This window comes from Rhinolophus sinicus, linkage group LG04 (assembly GCF_036562045.2).
Source record: "Rhinolophus sinicus isolate RSC01 linkage group LG04, ASM3656204v1, whole genome shotgun sequence".
NCBI classification, from domain to species: Eukaryota; Metazoa; Chordata; class Mammalia; order Chiroptera; family Rhinolophidae; genus Rhinolophus; species Rhinolophus sinicus.
The window spans coordinates 136,461,005-136,481,885 of record NC_133754.1 but is presented as its reverse complement, the minus strand read 5'-3'; the positions used below and the strand labels follow the sequence as shown (position 1 = coordinate 136,481,885).

General features: G+C 37.4%; 1 protein-coding gene across 4 annotated transcripts in view; it reads left to right on the top strand.

Annotated features, from left to right (window-relative positions):
• The window catches only part of IL33 (interleukin 33), a 34,172-nt gene that overhangs the window by 8,128 nt on the left and 5,163 nt on the right, over positions 1-20,881 (top strand). For 2 of the 4 annotated variants that reach the window (XM_074330452.1, XM_019727142.2), the window contains exons 2-4: positions 14,171-14,314; positions 18,765-18,890; positions 19,489-19,623. In XM_074330452.1, coding sequence (XP_074186553.1) covers positions 14,218-14,314; positions 18,765-18,890; positions 19,489-19,623 — 358 coding nt within the window. In that variant the 5' untranslated portion in view covers positions 14,171-14,217. Of the gene's footprint in view, positions 1-11,368; positions 11,503-14,170; positions 14,315-18,764; positions 18,891-19,488; positions 19,624-20,881 lie in introns of those variants that run through there. The other 2 variants (XM_074330453.1, XM_019727143.2) reach the window with 2 other exon arrangements.

The following is a 20,881-nucleotide window of genomic DNA, read 5'->3' as shown; positions in this document are numbered from 1 at the left end:
TCAAAATTCCCTTTTTGCTTATCCAAATAGTTTCATTGTCCTCACTGACTGACATTACAATCTTATTTTTAAAAATGTTCTGCAATTTTATAATTAATATATCAAGATATGGATTTCTTTCTTTCCTTCTTTTCTAACCTGCTTGGGATTCATTAGGATTCTTGGATCTGAGGAATGGAGTCTTTCAATAATTCTGGAAAGTTCTCAGCCTTTATATCTTCAAATATTGTTCCTTCTCTATTCTATCATCTCCTTCTAAAATTCCAAATAGTTACACATTAGACTGTCTTATTTTGTCCTCCAAGTCTCTTACCCTTTTTTACATATTTTCCATCTGTATGTGTCTCTGGATTGTATTCCAAACAATATCTTCAGAAATATTTTCTAGTTTACTAACTCTCTTCATCTGTGTCTAATCTGCTGTTTAATCAATCCATGGAGCTTTAATTTCAATAATATAGTTTTCATTTCTAGATACTTTATTTTGATCTTTTTCAAATCCATTTGTTCTTTGTTCATGTTTTCAATCTTTTTAGAACTCTACCCAAACATATCAAAATCAGTTGATTTACATGTCATTTCTGATTATTCTAATACAAGAAGCCTTTGCAGGTTGGTTTCTGCTGTCTGTTCTTACTGTGGGCTCTCACCATTTAGAGGCTCTTATCTTAGTATTCTTATACTTGCTTTATAAGTCATAACTTAAATCTACTCATTCACCTTGAAAATTTTGCTGTGTGAATACTTTGTGGCTTGGGCTGCAGCTCAGTTCATCAAGATAAGATTTGTGTTTGCCTTTCCTATTTGTCTTGGAACACTATCAACTTAAAACCATTTTATATTAAATCCTCTATTTCAGACTTTTGGAAGCATATAAGCAGTGTGATTTCAGACTGTAAACCCACATGGGAGCTGACTTTTCGTAAGGAGATAAAATCTCAGAGGAATAGTTTTCTTCTAGAATTGAGACAAACAAGCTTCCTAGCTATCCCCTTCTGCAGGTTGAGTTTATTTATCTCAATCACCTTTACACTGTGAGTATATCCCTTTGGGCATCCACGTTTATGCAGCAGTTTCCTATTAGAATCCCCACCTTAGGCATATTTTGGGTTACATCTCCTGGCCCCTACACTTCATGTAGTTGTTTGTCTTGTCCCTAGCATTTAGCAGACAACTTTAGGAAAAAGACAAACTTGCTTGCCTTCCAGTGTTTTAGACACCGTACATTCTTTACTTTCATGTCAGCTCAACAGTGAGTTTGGAACAATTTTTAAAACATATTTTTTTAGCATTTTAGTTGTTTTTGTCAGAAGAGTTGGTTATAGTAACTAAACCATTATTATGCTGGAAACAGAAGTCTCTGATTAATTGACTATAATGAGCAAATGTTATAAATTTAAACATATAAACCATATTTATCTTAATTAATAAATTTCTGTTTTTTATCTCTTGGGGATTTATGCAATATTTCTTTTTCAGAAAAGGATTTTATTCCTTTAAAAGTTCTGAAAATTCCCTCTTCCAACCATAAAGTGTAGTGATTTCTCCTTATAATGCTAGTAAATCTACTCACTAGCTAGACCACCACTGATGGTATATGAATTGGGCTTCTGTCTCACTCTCTTTTATAGGGTCATATAATCCAGGTGGCATGAACCCATACCATGTCTTCTAACTTTCAGTTTTGTTTTCTTAGTAGCAAAATATTTCTGACCTAGAAAACTTTTAAGCAGAAGTTCAGTATGAATAAGGGGGTTTCTGCTCTGAGTGTGCAGGGTAGGAAAGAACATCTGAAACCCAAAAGGTTTGGATTCCTTCACCCCTTTCCTGGAGCACCTCATGAATTTTGAAAATGTTTGCTTGAGGTTTTAGCTGTGGGACCTTGGGAAAGCTATTTGATCTCTCTATGCCTGTTTCCTCATCTGTAAAATAGGGGAAATGAGAGTACTTCCTGACAAGGTTGCTGTGATGATTGAATAAGTCACTTAGTATATATAGTTCTTGGCATATAGTCAACACCATATAAGGGTTAATTTTTAAAAACACAGAACTTTTAAATCTGCATACTCCTATTGAATATTTTATACTCCTCTGATTTTTTTTTACAAAATTCATAATTTGTACATTATGTGTCCAATTTTACTTATAACAAGAATTTTAAAAGTAAAAGAAAGAAAGATCTCAACTTTAAATTTGAGTTAAACTAAAACCAAAGACCTATTCCTGTTCTATGGTGTTTCTTTCCCACACAGTGCTTTTTTCTAGCATTTAGAGCTTTCTGAATCCAATATATATATATATTGGTGGATATATATACCGGATATATATATATATATATATATATATATATATATATATATATATCAGGGGTGCCAAAAAAATGTATGCAAGTGGACACTTCGGTCAACATTGCTCAAGCAGTAGTTTGCCATAATCAGAAGTGTCTGGACACTGACAGTAACCACTTTGAACACCTCTTGTAATTGCAGAAGTCAAACATGACTTGTATTCATCTTTTGTTATTGGTACATATTGAGTATTATAATTTTAATGGTTTTTTCCTTTCTTAAAATATATATACATTTTTTGGCACTCTGTATATGTGTGTGTATAATATATATATATATATATATATATATATATATATATATATACACATATATACACACACACACACACATATATATATATTTATATTTATAAACTTTTCTTTTCAATGTAATTTTTCCTAAGACAAAATGTAGTCAAGTCTGTGGCTTACCTGGATTTCAGATCTGCCTCGGGCTAAGACATGACTCCAGGTTATTTCCCCATTGTCTGCCTGCCTCATCCTGCCTGCTGTAAGGTTAGTGAAAGGAGAGGAGAACACAGGGCTGAGGCAAGGCTTGTGCATTTTCCTGCAGGTGGCATCTTTGGGTGGGCAAGAGGCTGGTGCAGCTGCTTGTATAGAAGCGGGCCCAGAGAGAGGGGAAGGAAGGGGCTGAACCGGGAGCCTGTACAGGAGCACAGGAAAAAGAGCCAAAGGGATAGAAGAGACTGGCTTTCATGCACCCTCTTTGTTTTTGAGATAAAGAGACTGAGACCTGGAGAAATCCTGCGTCTAAGCTTCAGAATGGGAGGTCATTCTACCTCTGCTTCTTCAAAAATCACTAAAGACTTGGTCCAACACAACTGGATCTCCAAAGTAGATGAGGCATAAGGAAAGGTGCTGGAGGGGAATGAAATGATCTGTTGAACAGAAATAATTAGAAATGTTTGGTCACATTAAATCCACCTGGCCATAAGCCAAACAGAAAGTCAGCTTCTTTAAATGCTTTTATAAGGGCACTGGCCTAAGAACAAGAAGACTTGGGTTCTGTTAGGCTGAGGCACATAAAACTGTCATTTTGGTAGATCAAAACGAAGTAGTGGCATTTACATTGTTCAGCTCCATCACTCTGTAGAGCTTTGGGATTTGGACAGGGTTTCCACATCTGTCCAGTAGGCGATGCCTGCCTTACCTAGTTTGTAGGGTTTTTGGAAGAACTGATCCAAACGACATAATATTTATGAGTACCTGCTATGGATATTTGCTTGGGAAACAAAGATGACTAAAGTACAACCTTTGCTCCCATGGAACTAGCAGCCCAGCAGAGGATACTGAGAAACAGAGTTGGATCTGATAAGCAAATAAGAGAGGAAGCAATACATTCTGCTTGATTGTGGGTGATTAGGGAGACAAAGGCATATGAATTGACTCTAAGGGTTAAATAGAAGCTTCCCAGGCAAAGAGGAAGAGGCATCTGTAGCAACAGGAACAGCTTGAGCAAAGGCACGGAGGTGTGAAAGTGTGTGGTGAATTGAGGAATAGTAAAGCCGTCCAGTGGGTCTAAAATGTACAGGTGTAGAGAGAAGGGCTGCATGAGGCTAGAAAGGTTCAAGGGGCAGGTAGTACCAGTGTATAAACATGACTGGATAAGAAGACTGCATCCAGGAAAACTACAGAAGAACATAGAAGTGCTTTACAAATGTTACATGAAGATATAAAAGGAATTTTCCTGAAAAACTCACCATCCCTCCCTTCCTCTCACAAGGAACTTGGCTTGAGTCATAGAATGATTTGCCTGATTTCTTTATAGAATGTTTCTCTACCTAGGAGAAATGTTCTCTCCTGGGTCCAGGTAAGTGACACGTAGGAACTTGCAGAATGGAGAAGAGTGTATGTGGGGGGTGGGGGGTGGGAGGGGGATAGGGAGCGTGAGTGGGGAACAGGAAGTAATTCATTTGGGGTAAGGAGAATGCTGTCTCATTGCTCCCTGATCGTCATTCTCCCTTTCTTCCACGTCACATATTTATTCTGCTCTGCCCCAAGAAAGAAGTGAAACCACTACACCCAAAGGGGCAGAGGGTTAGTGTTAGTGCTCTCCCCTCTCACCCTCTCCTTTCTGCTCTTCTGCAAAATCTCCCAGAATGAAGCCATAGAGTGTTGCTAAGTTTAGTCATGCACCCTATTTCCTCTCCCTCCTACCAGCCCAGGCCAGCATGGGGTCACTCTCTTCTTCCAGTAATATTCTAGTACCCACACAATGGGTTCACATGACCCTCCCAGGCCATCATCGATCCTCTGCCCATACAAGAACATGCAAGCTTGACAAGACAGTGAATAGAATTTAAGAACCAGGAATTCAATTCTACTTCATTCTACCAGTGGCTCCCATGGAGTAAGAGAAAGAACCAGATGGGCTGGATTTCAGATTCTGGCTTTGCTCCTTATCAGCTATGTGGCCTTTTACAAGACACTTAATCTCTCTGACCCTCTATTTTTTCACCTCGAAGACAATCATACTCAAATACCAGGGTCCTGGTGACAATTAGAGATAATGTAGATAAAGTATCTGGCCCACAAAAGAGGACCAAGACACTGGAACTGCTATCACCACTATCATCATCACCATCACCGCCAATATTAAGAGCTTGAACTAACGCAGACTCAGACTCCTTGCTGGTTTTATTTCTTTCCTCTTACTACCCTCCATCTATTCCTCACATGGCAGCTAGAGTACTCTTTTGAAAGCATCCCATATTACTTAAAACCCTTCTTTGGCTTCCATTTGCACTTTGAATAAAATCCAAGCTCTTTCTCCAGGACTCCAGGATGCAGACTCCCCCCACACCTCCTTTTACCTTCTTCAAACTTCTGCTCCCTTCCATCTCCACCCTCATTACATTATATTCTCCCATTGCCCACTCCACTCCAGCCACAGTGGCCCTTTCATTTCCCAAGACATGACAGGTTTTATCAACGCCTTTGCCCCTGAGGTTTTCTCTGCCCAAAAGGCACCTTCTGTCCCATCCCTTGTATATGTCTTCTCATCCTTTGGGTACAGCTTAAAGGCCACCTTCTGTGACCATACCACCTTAGTACCACTCTACTCCTGTATCTTCTTTATCAGCCGAATTCCTATTTACCGCTGTTCATAAACGATTTATTTGTATGACTGTTTGCTCCATGTCTAGCTCCCCAAAAAAGAATAAATTCTAGGAGGGCTGGAAACAGTTTGCTTTGTTCACTGCTGTATCCCCAGCACCTAGTCGAGAATGAGACATGTGTCTGATTTATTATTGTTGTCATTATGAGGCTACACTCTGTGGTGTAGTACAAACAGATACAAATCCAGCATCATTTGTGACCTCAAGATCTCAGGGAGGTAGGATTTCCTTATAATGACTACTAGTCGTGTTTCTTTTCAAAGCGTTTAACTGTTTACTAGGGCATCAAAGGTTGAACTTTCAATTTTCTGTATCATCCATATTTCCCATAATAAACATGTATTTTTAATAAAAATTTCTTATAAACTCTATATTTTAACAATACTCTTTATAGGAAATCAATCTGATTGAATGAATTTGTTTTAAAAGTAAAATTTACAATAAGGAAAGAAAGACCAACAGACAACTTAACATTCTTATGGGTATCAGTATTTTAAGAGGAAAAATGCTAATCAAAGGGCATTGTCTGAAATATAAGAGAAGATTAATGGTTCAATAAGTGATTTTCCAGTTGGTTAAATGTAGATAATATGACAAAGTGAAATGAAAATTTTCATGCAGTGCCCCACAGGGCAGTGCTGATGGAATAGATAGTCCCTGGCATATAATGAGCATTCAGTATTTGTTGAATGTAAGTTTCTGGAAGCCTCAGGCCAAGGAGGCAACCCCACATATTGCAACATTGGAAAGGACTATATGCCATACATTTTCGTTGTTGCTCAGAGGTGAATTTCTATTTAAGATACTATTTCTTAATAGATTAAAATCTTCTTTCAGGGTTTTTAAATAAATAATTTAAATGTACGTCATTTCCTCTGGCATGTTCCCTGCCCACACACATGCACACTCCTTATGCTCACCCTCCTTTTTTCTTAAAAAGCTTTTTCCATTTCCTTTTATTATCTAAAACGTGGTTTTCCTCTGGTGACACCCTGACTGTGTGCCCATCTCCCAGAGCCAATGGAGAAGCTGACACATTTCTCATTTTCCCACTGCCCTTGCTAGCCCAGCCCTGGGCCCAACTACTTATGCTCATTTCATTCTATTCTGGTCACCAGGAACCTGGATGTTCTTTTCTATTTCATGTTGCTTCTGCTGTCATCACCCTTGAAGACTTGAATACCTGTTTCGATGATTCTTTAATACTCTTCCACAGCTCATCCATGACACCTCATCCTAACTACCATTATCTTTAGAACATCTCTTCCTCTAGGATAGAGAAAACGGGAGTTTTCCACCCCACCCACCCCATCCACCCCTGTCTTTCTACTTCTCCCCACCCCACCCATCCCTGTCTTTCTACTTCTCCCACTCATTTTTTAAAAAGAAATGTTTAATAGTTTTCAAAATTGTGGTAAAATATACATAACGAAATGCACCATTTTAACCATTTTTAAGTGTACAGTGCAGTGGCATGAAGTATATTCACATTGCTAAGCAACAATCACCACAACCATCTCCAAACCTTTTTTCATCTAACAAAACTGAAACTCAATGTCCATGAACAATTGCTCCCCATTCCTTCATTAATTCTTTTATACCTTCTCCAGGGAGCTGTTTCAGACTTTTCCTACTTGTCCTCAAAAATTCAAACTCATGCTTATTTCTCTTAATCTCTATAACTCTTCTCTTAATCTGCTTTATGTAGATTTGAGCCATTTACAAGACCCTCAAGTTCATGTTCCTAGAACTTAAAATTTCACATCTCTCTCATTCTCTCATTTTTCCTCCTCCCTTACAGAAAGAAGTATGCCTCCCCCTTTGCAAAGTTGACCCTTTCACTAGAGTATTTTCCCTTCTCTCTTCTCTGTCTCCTCTGGGACTTTATTATATTAGTTTTCTCCTTTTCATTGGTTCCTTTCTCTCTGCATTAAAACATCTCCAAGAGTCCTATATCACAATAAAAACATCAGTAAAAACATGTATTAAGTTCTTACTATGTGCCAACTACTGTGATAAATGTTTAAAATATACCTTCTCATATAATTTTCACAAACCCAATGAGTTAAAAATATTATGAGGAAAATTATTATTATGAGGAAACTGGGGCTTCAGACATCAAATAACTTGTCCAAGACCAGCTGGCTAGGAAGCATCATCTTCCCTTCTTCATGCTACTCTGTCAAGATACCATTCTCTCTTTCTTTGTTTCCCTTTCATTACTATAGTTTTTTTAAAAAAGTCTCACTTCCTCCTTCACACTGTGTAGTCCAAACAGTTTCTTGGAGATTCCCACCATGCTTAAAGCACTCTCTCCACGGTGTCTAATCTCCAGGTGGGTCTCTGTAGGAACATCACCAAATGTTCCTTTAAAAAATTTGTTTTACTAGTTTCAGGTGTACACAACAACATAATGATTAGACATTTACACCCCTCACAAAGTGATAACTCCCCAAGTCTACTACCCATCTGACACCATACATAGCTGTTACACTACCATTGGCTATATTCCCTACGCTGTACTTTACATCCCGTGACTACACACATATATATATACACATATATATATATATATACACACATATATGTATGATTATATATTATATATAATATATATGTGTGTATATATATTTAATTATAGTTGACATTAGGGATTATTTTACACCAGCTTCAGGAGTACAGCCCAGTGGTCAGGCATTTACACAATCTATGAAGTGATCCCCCAGATAAGTCCAGTACCTATCTGGCACCCTACATAATCTATACAACATAATTGATTGTATTCCCCATACTGTATTTCACGTCCCTGTGACTATTTTGTGAGTAACAATTTGTAGTTTCCAATCCCTTCACGTTCGCTCCCATGCCCCAAAGCCCCTCCCATCTAGCAACCGTCAGTTTTTTTTTCTCTGTATCTCTGTGTCTATTTGTTTTGTTTGCTTGTTTATTCTGTTATTTAGATTCCACATATAAGTGAGATCATACGGTATTTGTCTTTCTCAATCTGACTTATTTCACTTAGCATAATAACCTCTAGGTCCATTCATGTTGTTGCAAGTGGTAAGATTTCGTTCTTTTTTATGGCAGAGTAATACTCCACTGTATAAGTGTACCACAATTTCTTTATCCAATCATCTCTTGATGGGCATTTCAGTTGTTTCCATGTCTTAACTATTGTGAATAGCACTGCAGTAAACATAGGGGTGCATACAGTTTTTCGAATTAGTGTTTTGGATTTCTTTGGATGAATACCCAGGAGTGGAATTGCTGGATCATAAGGTAGTTTTATTTTTAATTTTTAAAGGAAACTCCATACTGTTTTCCATAGTGGCTGCACCATTTTACAATCCCACCAACGGTACACAAGGGTTCCCTTTTCTCCACATCCTCGCCAACATTTGTTTGTTGATTTATTGATGGTAGCCATTCTGACAGGCATGATGACATAATATCTCATAGTGGTTTTTATTTGCATTTTTCTGATGATTAGTGACGTTGAACATCTTTCCATATGTCTATTGGCCATCTGTATGTCCTCTTTGGAGAAATGTCTCTTTATGTCCTCTGCTCACTTTTGAATCGGGTTTTCCAAATGTTCCTTTTTGAGATGATTGTCTCCTTTAGCCTTCATAATATGACCTCTTCTTTTCTCCTGCTTCTCTTTCTGGTCTTCTTTGCTAACTCATTTTCTTCTTTTACCCCTTAAATGTACAATTCTATCTAGATACAGCTTTCTCTTCCTGCTCCACACTCAGCTGAGACAATCCCGTTCAATCCCACACCATCACACTTATGCCTGCACAAATGAAGAGCAAATCCACATGGCTAAGTCTGCCCGTCCCCCCCCCACACACACCCAATTCAGTTCCAGCTCCCTTCTGAAATTCCCATATAATTGTTCTTCAAGTAACTCAAACTCCACCTGCTCCATACCACACTCACAACCTGTCCCTGTCAATGAACTCCCCACCTGATTTTCCTACCTGGAACTTCTGGCACCACTTTTATTTCCCTTCACCTCCCCTCTCCTCCAGTCCAGAGCAGATATACCCACATTCAGAAAGAGCTGTGGAGGCGCCGTGGCAGACACAACCTGAACTGAAGTGAGACTTGGGTTCTAATCCTGCCTGGGCTGCTAGGGGCTTGTGACTTAGTGGAGCAGGAACAGAGATCTCTGGGCCTTTTCTCATGCTAATATTCAAGGACGTCTGAAATGCCTGCAGCATTCATACCTTCATCCCCCTCCTTAGCAGCCTAATGTTGCCCTGGTTCTTTCTTGCCTGGGCTATTTTAATTGGCCTCCAAACTGGTCTTCTTTCCTGTCTCTTTTGTCTTTCCTTCCTTCAGATGGTCTTTCACACAGCCATAAAATTACATTCATAACACACATTTAAAAAAAATTATGTGTCAGTTGCTTAAAAAACTTTCAAAAGATTCCTGCTGGCTATAGGATAAAATTCAAACTTCTTACTGTTGCACTTACAGCGCCCCACACGCAAGTCTCAACACATGAAACTTCACTTTGTCTAAATTGGATTACATATGTGGTTAGGATAAGCACTTGAGGGAAAAAAATCTCTAACTTATTCTTTGTACTAAAGGTAATAGTAAATCAAACATTTAGGCATTAAATAGTAAACAATAAATATTTTAGAAAATGGCATAATAAATTTATAATCTTGGAGAAGGGCAATTCTTTTGAAGCAAGACACAAAACCTAGAAGTTCTAAAAGAAAACTGATTAAATTTTAGCACATAATATTTGAAAAATTATGTATAGAAAAAAAATGCCATTAACAAAGTCTAAAAATCAATGGTATTGGGGAAAGTTTTTCAATATGTATCACAGACAAGGGTTTCATTTCTTAATTTATGAAGAGTTCATATAAAACAACAATGTACAGAAATCGACAATAAACATGGTTTTTAAAAAGATGCTCAATCTCATTAAATAATTAAAGAAATAAAATTTGAAACTATGAGATATTGTCCACTCTTTAGAAAGACAAACATTTTAAAGGTGATGACATCCACTGCTGCTCAGGCAATGGAGAAAAAGGCATGAACCTGGATTGTTGAAAAAATAATAAATCAGTACAAACCATTGGAAGTCAATAGGTAATATCTATTAAAATAGAAGATGCATGTACCCTTTGATCCGCCAATTCCACTGCTAGGAATTTATGCTACCAATAAAATTACAAACATTTACCAAGAATCATAATACACACACACACACACACACACACACACACACACACACACACACCTGTCAATTGCAGCATTGGTGATATTAGAAGAAAAGAAAGGGAAAAACTGGGAAAAGATGAAGTGTTAATCAATAAAAGATTAGTCATGGTATATTTCTATGATTCAATGCTATTTATAATGCTTCCTATAAAATATTTCAGACATCAAATGTTCATGATGTAGTGTTAATTGGAAAATGAAAAAAGCAGCTTACAAAATAACATTTTGCAGTATGATTCTATTTTTTATTAAAAAAATAGATATGCATAGTATTTCTACATTGAAAAAAAAGTCAGGATCTATAGCATATATGCTTTCCTGTCATTTACACATTTTCTAAGTGCATATACATCATTTTATAAACAGAAAAAAATTATTTAAAAACTTTTCAACTTTCTGCACGAAAGAGAAAGGCAATTAAACAATCTGTGCCCTTGTATACTCTATACGAGCAGTAAACACTAACTAGAGTCCTGCTATAAAGATATGATAAAAATTAATGATTAACTCGCTATCATTCATTGAAAGTACTATAGCTAAAGTAATGTAAAAGCTCTGTTTAGGATTTGGCTGTGGGAATAAGATATACTCCCACTCATTCTAACCCATTCGACTAGTTCTATTTGCATTGCCTCATTTATCAAATGCTGTCACCCAATGTTGCTTAATCCAAGTGTGTGTGTATATATAAGTAAAGTTGGAATATAACTGCATCAACTACTACCAGTGTTAACGACAGGAAACCTCATCATTTGAGACCATCCCTTCACATTTATAACTTAGGTGAGTATCATAACGAGTGTGCAAAAGTGTTTGCTATAAGTTATTAGAAAAGCAGCACAAAAGAACCAGTGATGTTGATGTTGCCATGTATTCTGAGATATTTCTGATTTAAAAGGAGGAGAGTAAACAGTAAATTTTAAGTCTGAAAAAATGGTGAAAGGAGTGATCACATATTTAAAGGTAAAAGATTTGTGGGTTGTTTAAAGAGAATGCTTTGTTTTGTAGAATAGGATTTGAAAACGTTTCCTGACTATACTTTTGACTTATTACGTGATTCTTAAAAAACAGCTGACTTTCTCTGTGTCAATGACTCCGTTGTAAAAAACAGCTGACTTTCTCTGTCTCAATGACTCCGTTGTGATTTCAGCTGACTTTCTCTGTGTCATGACTCCATTGTAAATGTGTCATTTCTTATCTACCTTGCTTAACTCTGCAAGCTAACATTGGTTTAGAGCAGAGTTCCTCCAATTGTGTTCTTTTAAACTAGTCTATGGGGGTGTTAGTACAGGGGCTGGGGCGGTTACAAGATAAAATAATTACTGAAAATAGTTAAACAAAGACACCCATGATTCTTCAATGAAGGACTGTCAGCACCTTTACTACCTTAATGTGAGTTCTGACTTCCCAAGAGGTGGACTATAGATTGAACTATTTCCCAGATTTATTTGAAAATGAAACATTTTTTTTTTTTATGTCCATCCAGGATAATTTGTTTCTAGGATATAAGGATCCTTGGATAAAAGAGAAAACAAAGAAACAAATAAAAAATTTAGCAATGAAATTTTCTTGTTATCTGTAAAGTGTCACCCGAACACCTACTGTGTTCAGGGTACTATTTGAACTGTTTTCTGTGAAATTTAAAATTTAGCTACAATAAGGTTACCTAACTACACTATTCCACATGTTATGATTACCAATTAACTACCACATTCAGAAATTTATTATTTCAAAAAAAGTTGAACAACTGGTTGAGTGTTTGAAATTTCCAATTCTGATTATTTTCTTCCTACACTTGATGAGGGAGAAGAGGAGACAGGATAGGGAAGCTCTGGCATAGAAATGGAAGTCAGAAGACTAGATTCTGGCCCAGTTCTGTTTTTGTGATCCTGAGCAAGGCACTTAACCTTTCAGTCTTAACCTGCTCACCTATAAAGTCAGGACTTAGGAAAGTGATGTCTAAGGTTCACTGCTTCTAAGTGTTCTTGATCAGTAAAGGTGGGAGAATCAAAGGAAGATAAGGATTGATGTGAGGTCCTCAAGCTCTGTGAAGATAATATTCACTCCCAGGGACAGAAAAGGGAGTACTCAACTGCTCTACCACTGAAAGATTTTGCTCACGGGACTGGCTGTACATAGGATGGCTGCATGGAAGATTCTAGTTCCATCTAGACAAGAAAATTTGGAGTTTCAGCCTATTGGGGGTTGTCCAGGGATAAAAATAAATGTGCATGGAATTTATCTTCCAATGATTTCTCTAACCCAGGAACTCAATGTTTCTTCCTTACTTTGCTATTAGGTTGGAACAAAGGTAATTGCGGTTTTTGCAATTATTTTTAACCTTTTAAACTGCAATTACTTTTGCACCAACCTAATAGAAATTTATAAATATGAAGTTTATAAAAGTTTGAAATGGTAACCAGTCCTGGGATAATTTGGATTTTATCCAAATTGTATCCAAAAAGAGGGCAATGCTTAATAAAAAAGTAATAACTATTAGCAGAATTTCAGGCAATGTCACAGAGAATTTAAGACTGGAGAAGAAGTCCTGCTACCTTCACAAGCCATAGCACTACTGCCTCACCTTGATGACGAAGCCAGGTTGCAGTACCTTACTGAAAGAATATGGTGTTCTCCGTCATGAATTTGCAGAAAGCGCCATGTTCTTTTAATAGGGGACTGACACCCAGCTTGATAATCAAGATACAGCATCCACTGATGATCCTTGCCTGAATCAGTGTTAAATTGGGGACTGTAAGATGGTAATGTTTCTAATATTATCATTTCTTCTGTAATGAATACATCCCTCATTCATTCTTTCTTGAGAACTGCTATGGACTTGTGGTTTTCCTTTTTCATTCAATGATTTATAGTCAATTCCCATCATTATTCTTTTTGTTGCTGAAATTGTACCAAATTTAGCCAGCAGGAGATCCTTTCGACACCACCTCACTAGATTTTGAATGACTCACTGCTTTGTGGAACAACAGGATATTCATTGTTCACTTCTATTTTTCCAGACCATATCTAGAGTCCTGGTTCCCATTAGTGGAGAAAGTATTTAGAAACTTAGATGAGTGCACACTGATACTGCTGATTCAAATGTAATATTACAGGGATATTTCCCCCACGGCTTCTTTTATTTTATATTTACATCTCCATTCTCCTACAATGAAAATCCTGTAACATCAGTACATCTACTTATTTGCTTTATCATATAGTATAACAAAACAGTCCCAGAATTCCAATACCAATATTATCACTAACAAAAAACCCACTAAACAACATTTAATATTTCTGTGCAGTTCTTTTTGTCCTGTGACTATATTCCAGCATTGATATATATTCAGAATACTATGTTCAAATTTTACTGAAATAATTATTTTCTCTAGGTGGCTATGTTATCAATTTTACATTGAGTTAATTACAGTTGTTTCTGTTTGTTTTCAAGTTGAAACAATTGAACTAATATATTTTAACTCAACGGAAGCCTGAAAAATGAAGCGTACAATGAAGTATTCAACCACCAAAATTTCCTCAGCAAGGATGAACATCTCATCAGGCAGAGCCCTGGTAAAAGCTTCCAGGTTGAGAAGTAAGGCCTTAAGAATTTCTGATTGTTTACACACTGGTTTTTATCTGTTATCAAATATTTATTATTCCAATTTTCATACATGCTGCCTTCCTTGCCAAAAGTTACTAAGAATATAAGAGCTAAAAATTGAAAGGGAAAAAAAAAAAAATTGAAAGTGATGGCTCATAAGTGTGTAATACAGCAGCCTTTGGTGTTAAACAGATTACGTAGAGCCAACTCTGGCTTATTTGATAAATCACAGGACAGGAATGGCTCAGATAATTTAAACCTGCTAATAGTGATAAAGCATAATTATAGCCCTTCATATCAATCCCTTCTTTCTAGCCACACCTCCTGCCACCAAATCCCAAAAACCTTTTCCCAAATTAGCTAACCAAATTTAAACTGATCCACTTTCATTCAAGGAACATTTATTAAGACCTTTGGTGTATCAAGCTTATGGTCTTAACTTGTCATTTTTGATAAAGGGGAGAACAACAAGTGAAGATATTTGTATAGTCAAGGCCCAAAATAAAGCAGAATTGACCAAACGATGCTCAAGTCTATCCAGTTGCAAACTCAAAGGGTGTGGAATAAATTGAAGAGTAACTGAAATCAGGTAGTAGCCATACTTTTAAAATGAAAGGGCTATATAACTCTTTGATCCTTAAATTGTCTATCCTCAGAAAGAATTATGCAAATTTATATTAGTGTTTTTCATACAGAGGAATTACACAAAAGTGGACTAGAGCAAAAAGGGAGGATGAGGAATGACGGTGGGGACTGCATACCCTTGTCCTTCGGTTCCTCTCCATTTCCTTGAGCATCTTTAAAGCTAGAAGAGAAAGCAGTGCTAACGTTTATCATTTCTCTCCTCCCTAAATCTCCAGCACACCCACATTGTTCTTTGGTAACCTGGGAAAATACTAATGCTTGTGGTTTCTAAACGGCCAGGAAATCACAGTGAAGCTTGTCTTTTTATCTGAGTCTGAGTCAAAATGCTCTGTTGTAGAAACAGTGACTCAGTGGAAGTGAGTCTGCATCCTCAAATTCCCTCTTAATAAATAATGTATTTTCTTTTCTTTCTTTTTTTTTTTTAATTAAAGTTTATTGGGGTGACAATGGTTAGTAAAGTTATGTAGATTTCAGGTGTACAATTCTGTAATACAACGTCTGTATATCACATTGTGTGTTCACCACCCAGAGTCAGTTCTCCTTCTATCACCATATATTGGAAGAATGTATTTTCTTTGTACTTCAGAAGACAGGCTCTTGAAGATGTTGGAATAAGGAAACAGGCTGGAGTTTATGTCAGAGTGATGCAAAAATTAAAATGAAACTCCTTTTTTCAGGAGTGCAGTGGCTTATTTACACCATTTAGAAAAATAGTCATAAAGATAACCCCCAAATCACTTACATGACTTTGGAATGCATCCTATTTTTATTGTCCCATAGCAGATTTTCCTTTCCAATAATACTGGCTCCGTTTAACACTAAAATTTTCATGATTTAAACACTCGTTGCCAAAAACTCAATGGGTAGCTGTGAGGTGTGTGGCAGGTATGAACTATTTCTTGTGTGTGGCAGGTATGAACCCCTTCTCAAAACTCAAGGTGCAAGAAATGTCACGTATTTTTCTAAACTGCTCTCAGCCCCCTAGCAAGAAAACATGCCAGCTCATTTTAATTTCTTTTCCGCCCTTGGGCTAGCAGGGTCTGCCACAATCCACAACTCACAAAGCCACAAAACTCATTATCTGACCACGACAGGGATCCATACAGGACCCTTGTGAGTTCTGGTCACCAGCAGGGCATTTCACTTGTATTGACAACACGGTACAGGAATTCACGAGCTGTAGGAAAGTCCCTTCCCAAACTCATCCTCTTACCCGTTTCTAGGAAGCTACTCCCCAAGGTCAGGCCATTCTCCTCTGCTACTTTCTCTCCCCCACATCCATCAACCCTTTCCTTTCCCTGACAATCCAGCTTCCTTATGTGCACAGCCAGAGGTCACAATGTGGGAGTCTTGAGACAGATCCACCCAGCAGGAGTATTTTATTTGGCCTGAATAGTGTGACTGATGCTGTTTTTTAAATTGAGACAACAATGAAAAACTAGGAGATTTTGCATAAAAATCTGAATGTGAGGTTTTTCTCAAAAAATCTGAAGATCTAGCAACACTGGCCTTATTTTCCTGCATGGCAATAGTGGGGGATAGAACTGAGCAGAAATCACCCCCCTTTAGTTTGGTTCTGTCCATGGAAGATCTTCTGTCACAGTGAAGGAGTTTGACTTTATCCTGTGGAGAATAAGGAACCATTGAAAGTGTTTAACTGAGGGGAATGACAAGATGTTTTTATTTTAGAGAGATCACATTGGTGGTGGTGTGAAGAGAGAGTGAGGTGGCAAGAGCAAAAACAGAAATGGGTCAGAAGTCTACTACATTCATCCAGGGGACTGATAATGAGGACCTGACCTAAGACAACAGAAAGGAAAGGAAGGACTGAATTTCAGATACATTCAGAAGGTGAAATCAATAAGATTTAATGACACATTGAACAAGTTGAGGGACAGCAAAAGAAGGAAAACATGGATGATTCTCAGCTTTCTGATTTAAGAATTGAGCAGACAATGGTAGGTGGTGGTACTGTTTTTTCAACATAGGGAATTCAGGAGAAATATACTGAGGGTAGGAAAAGATAACAGGTTTTTTTGTTTTGTTTTGTTTTTATAAGTATATTTGAACTTGGAGGAAGCATGAGTCATTCAGGTAGAGATGTCCAGAATTCAGAATGCTCTATAGAGATAGAGGCAGAGATCCTTGAAAGGAGCTAAGTCAAAATGCCTTGTGCAGAAAGAGCAATGGATACAAAGCTCAGGAGAGAAACTAAGGGGAGAATTACAGGGCGGGGAATCATCAGCATATAAAAGATGACTGAAGTAAGAGTACTCAGAAAGAAAGTCTAGAGTAAGAGGAAAAGACAAAGGACAAAATCCTGAGGAACAGCCACATTTTAGCAGGCAAAGGAGGAAGCACTAACAGAGACAGATGATTGACCAGAGGGAAGCAAGGAGACAGATGACATGACAATGAGGGGAGAAGGGTTCACATAAGAATGTGATCCCCAAAGTCAAATGCCACAGACAGGTGAAGGGTAGTAGGCAGTTGAAGATACTTAAATGTAGATGCCCATCTAAATTGGCATCTATAATTAGCTACTAAATTCCAAATAGTAGCTTACAAATGTTTATTCCACTTGACTTTGAAAAGCATACTAGAGAATAAAAAATGATCATAGAATGGATCCAAAAGTCACACTTATTATTTTCCTTTTTTTATTACTGTGAAAAATTGAAATTTGGCTAGCTTGAAATTTGGCTAGTTTGAGATACAAATTGCTTGATAAGTTATTTACTATCATGTTGAAAGTCAACATTCTATGACTCAAGTATTACAACATTCTTTTCTATTTGACTCTGAAAAGCTTCTGATGAATTCCAAGTAGCAAATTTAATTTTTTTACTTGAGACTTTAATTTTTCTTTGGCTAAATGAAATTAGAGCTACTGAATCACTGATTACATTTTTTACTTTAACTGATTTAATTTGAGTTTGCATTTTGTTAGTCCCTAAAATTGCACTGTTGTATTTTCTTAGATGAAGGTAGGTGGAAAGAGTAGCTTTACTCTTAATATTAGGCACAACTGAATCACAGCTTCTCACCAGACCTGTAACCTTGACTTTGTGTTGTCTGCTAAGAGCTTCAGATCATCATCTGTAAAGTGAGGAGGATAATATCTTAAATTACTGTGAAGGATTAAATGAAATAGTATGTAAAATTATTAACACAGTAGTTGGCCCACTGTAGACACTTAGTAAATGACAGGTATTTTTAAAATCAACTTTTATAGGCTACAGATATCTCTTCAAAATTATTGAAAGCGTATTCTAGATAAGTAGAAAAGATTATAGACATCATATGGCCATAAGAGTTCCCCCTCAGTTATGCAAAGATTCATATACGTTAGATGTAAAGCCACACTCCCCAAGATGGAATTCTGAAAACTCCAATTTTTTCTAAAGATTTAAAGTTTTTCATAACTCATTTGGCAGTAAAATGTGACCTGAACTTACTAGACAGTTAAAGCCTAACTTGAACAAACATGAGGTCTTTATTTCACTTTATGTAAATTTTCCTATGTTTCACTACAAAATTATTAATTTTTTATTCTGGGGTACTGCCCGAGTCCATGCTGGGAGTGCTACATATATACAATATATGCTTTACATGACAATTCTAAAATCTAAAAGACTGAATTTTGAGACACAACTGGCCCCAAGTTTTCTGATACATGTTGTAATAGATCTGTAGTTGCTTTCTTGGTTTGCTACACTCAGGGTTTGTAAAAGGATTTGTAAAAGGATAAAGATAGATGAAATGAAACAGTATCACAATATTTTCATTGGTTTAGAATCCCAACAGAGGGCTGGAGAAGTTTGCCAGATGTACTTTATGCAGCTACGCTCTGGCTTTATCATAGAAAAGAAGGCCTGTTTTTTTAGGAAAGAAACCACCAACGGGTATTCACCAAAAACAGGTAAGGGGAAACTATATTTCCTGGTAATTCTTCAATATAGTGATTCAGAGCATCTACTTGTCTTCTGCTGCCACATCTAAGTATATAATTTGTTTTCCCTCACCCAAATTTTCCCTCTGGAAAAGACTAGAGATGATAAACTAATTTTAGCCCATTTTTAAAAAGCATATAAAGAGTGTTTAATAGCATGGGAGAAATGGTTATGTTATCATGTTAAGAGAAAACAGAGGATATAAAATTATATATACAGACATACCTTGGCGATATTGCGAGTTTGGTTCTAGACCATTGCAATAAAGTGAGTATCTCAGTGATTTAAAGGAAGTAAACTAAAATGTTACTAGTGGTTGCCTTTTGGGTGCTGAGACCATGGGTGACTAGTTTTATTCCACCTGGCCTTCCATGGGTGTGTCCTTCTGGGTGTAATGTGCCAGGAGGTATTGATCCCTTCAGACCGGGGTGGCCGAAGACTTGGGGCCCATCAGCACTGTCAGCAAGCAGCCTTGCCTGGGAATCCTCAAAGCAGGAATAAGGGGAGCAGGGAGGGGGTCTGGGCAGAGTGGGGACTGACAGTGCACTTCTACCCCTACCCCTGCAGCTGGAAAATACAAGGAGTCACATTTGGTATTGGCTGACTGTCCGCAGCACCTGGAACGGTCTGTCGAGGGCCTCAGCTTTGATATATCTATGGTCCAGAAATATATGAGAGCAACTGGTTATTCAAGTATCCAAGGTGTGACTGGTCACAGGGGTGGTGTGGGGATGAGCAGGGACCTAAGACACAGGATCCTGTCCTGGCAAGCGCCAGTCTAGGAAGCAGCCACAAGCTTATGTCTTCATGTATATCAGAAGCTTCTACTCTCTCTGTCTCCTAGGTGAGGCTGTCTCCACCAAAACAAAAACAAAAACAAAACAAACTTCTGTCCATTTGCTGCTGATGTGCCCATTTGGTGGCGTACAAAATAGGCGCAGGGTAGCTGCTCTAACAATGCACGTGCATGCTATAGTTAGCACGCCATCGTTAGTTTGAAATGCTTGCTATGGATTGGCATCCCATATACATTTTCCTGGGGAAAATATATTATCCTGGGGGAAAAAAATACATTATCCCCCTCAAATTTCAACATTTTGACAACAAAAGAAAAGGAAGCGCTATTACATTTGTGAAGTATAATTTTGACTCTTAAACATTTAAAATAGTTAAAATGGTTTTAAATTGTGTCACCTACTTGTGTGAATAAAGTCCAAGTTGATGGCGACTGTCAAAAAGGGAAGAGGTCATTAAGAAAACTTGACTGGGAATTGCATGTTGCCATTTCAAGCATTATTCCTGATATAAATGTCTTAAGTTCCCAGAAGCATATTGAAATTTCTCACTATGTATTTTTAAATCATTTTATTTTATACAAATTCAATATTTAATATTCTCCTGAACATTTTGTATACTTTTCTTAGCATAACTCTATAATGCAAAGACAATAGAATACTTTTTTTTCCTCAGGACCCAGAAAGGTAGTCCCTAAATCTACTCCAGTTTACCCCAGCATGCTCATTTTCTATGTGTGCTGACACATTTGAAAAAGTTGGGAGTACTACTCTGTCTCTGTTATTTAGCCAGAGGACAGAGTGGGGGAATTCTATTTAGTCCTAGAATTCTCTAGGACTGTTGAAAGTCTCTCAGTAACTCCACACCTTACAGGTAGGAATTCATTTATCCACGTCTATTTCAATACAGTCCCTTCTTGCCCACAGTCCCATTAAGGGGTAGTCCAGAAGTGGAAGTTTCCTCAGGCAATGTCTCACCTTTCCAGGTTCATTCTCCCTACCAAATCTTCCCATAAACACACTAACATAGCCTCCCCTGGCCTTCTGCAAGAAATTAGCATTTTTAATCCCATTCAGGTGGCACACATCAGACTTTGAGACTTTTAAACTTGCACCAAAGACTTTCATCTCTCCAACAGTGATGGACAAAGTGTAGCTCAAATTGG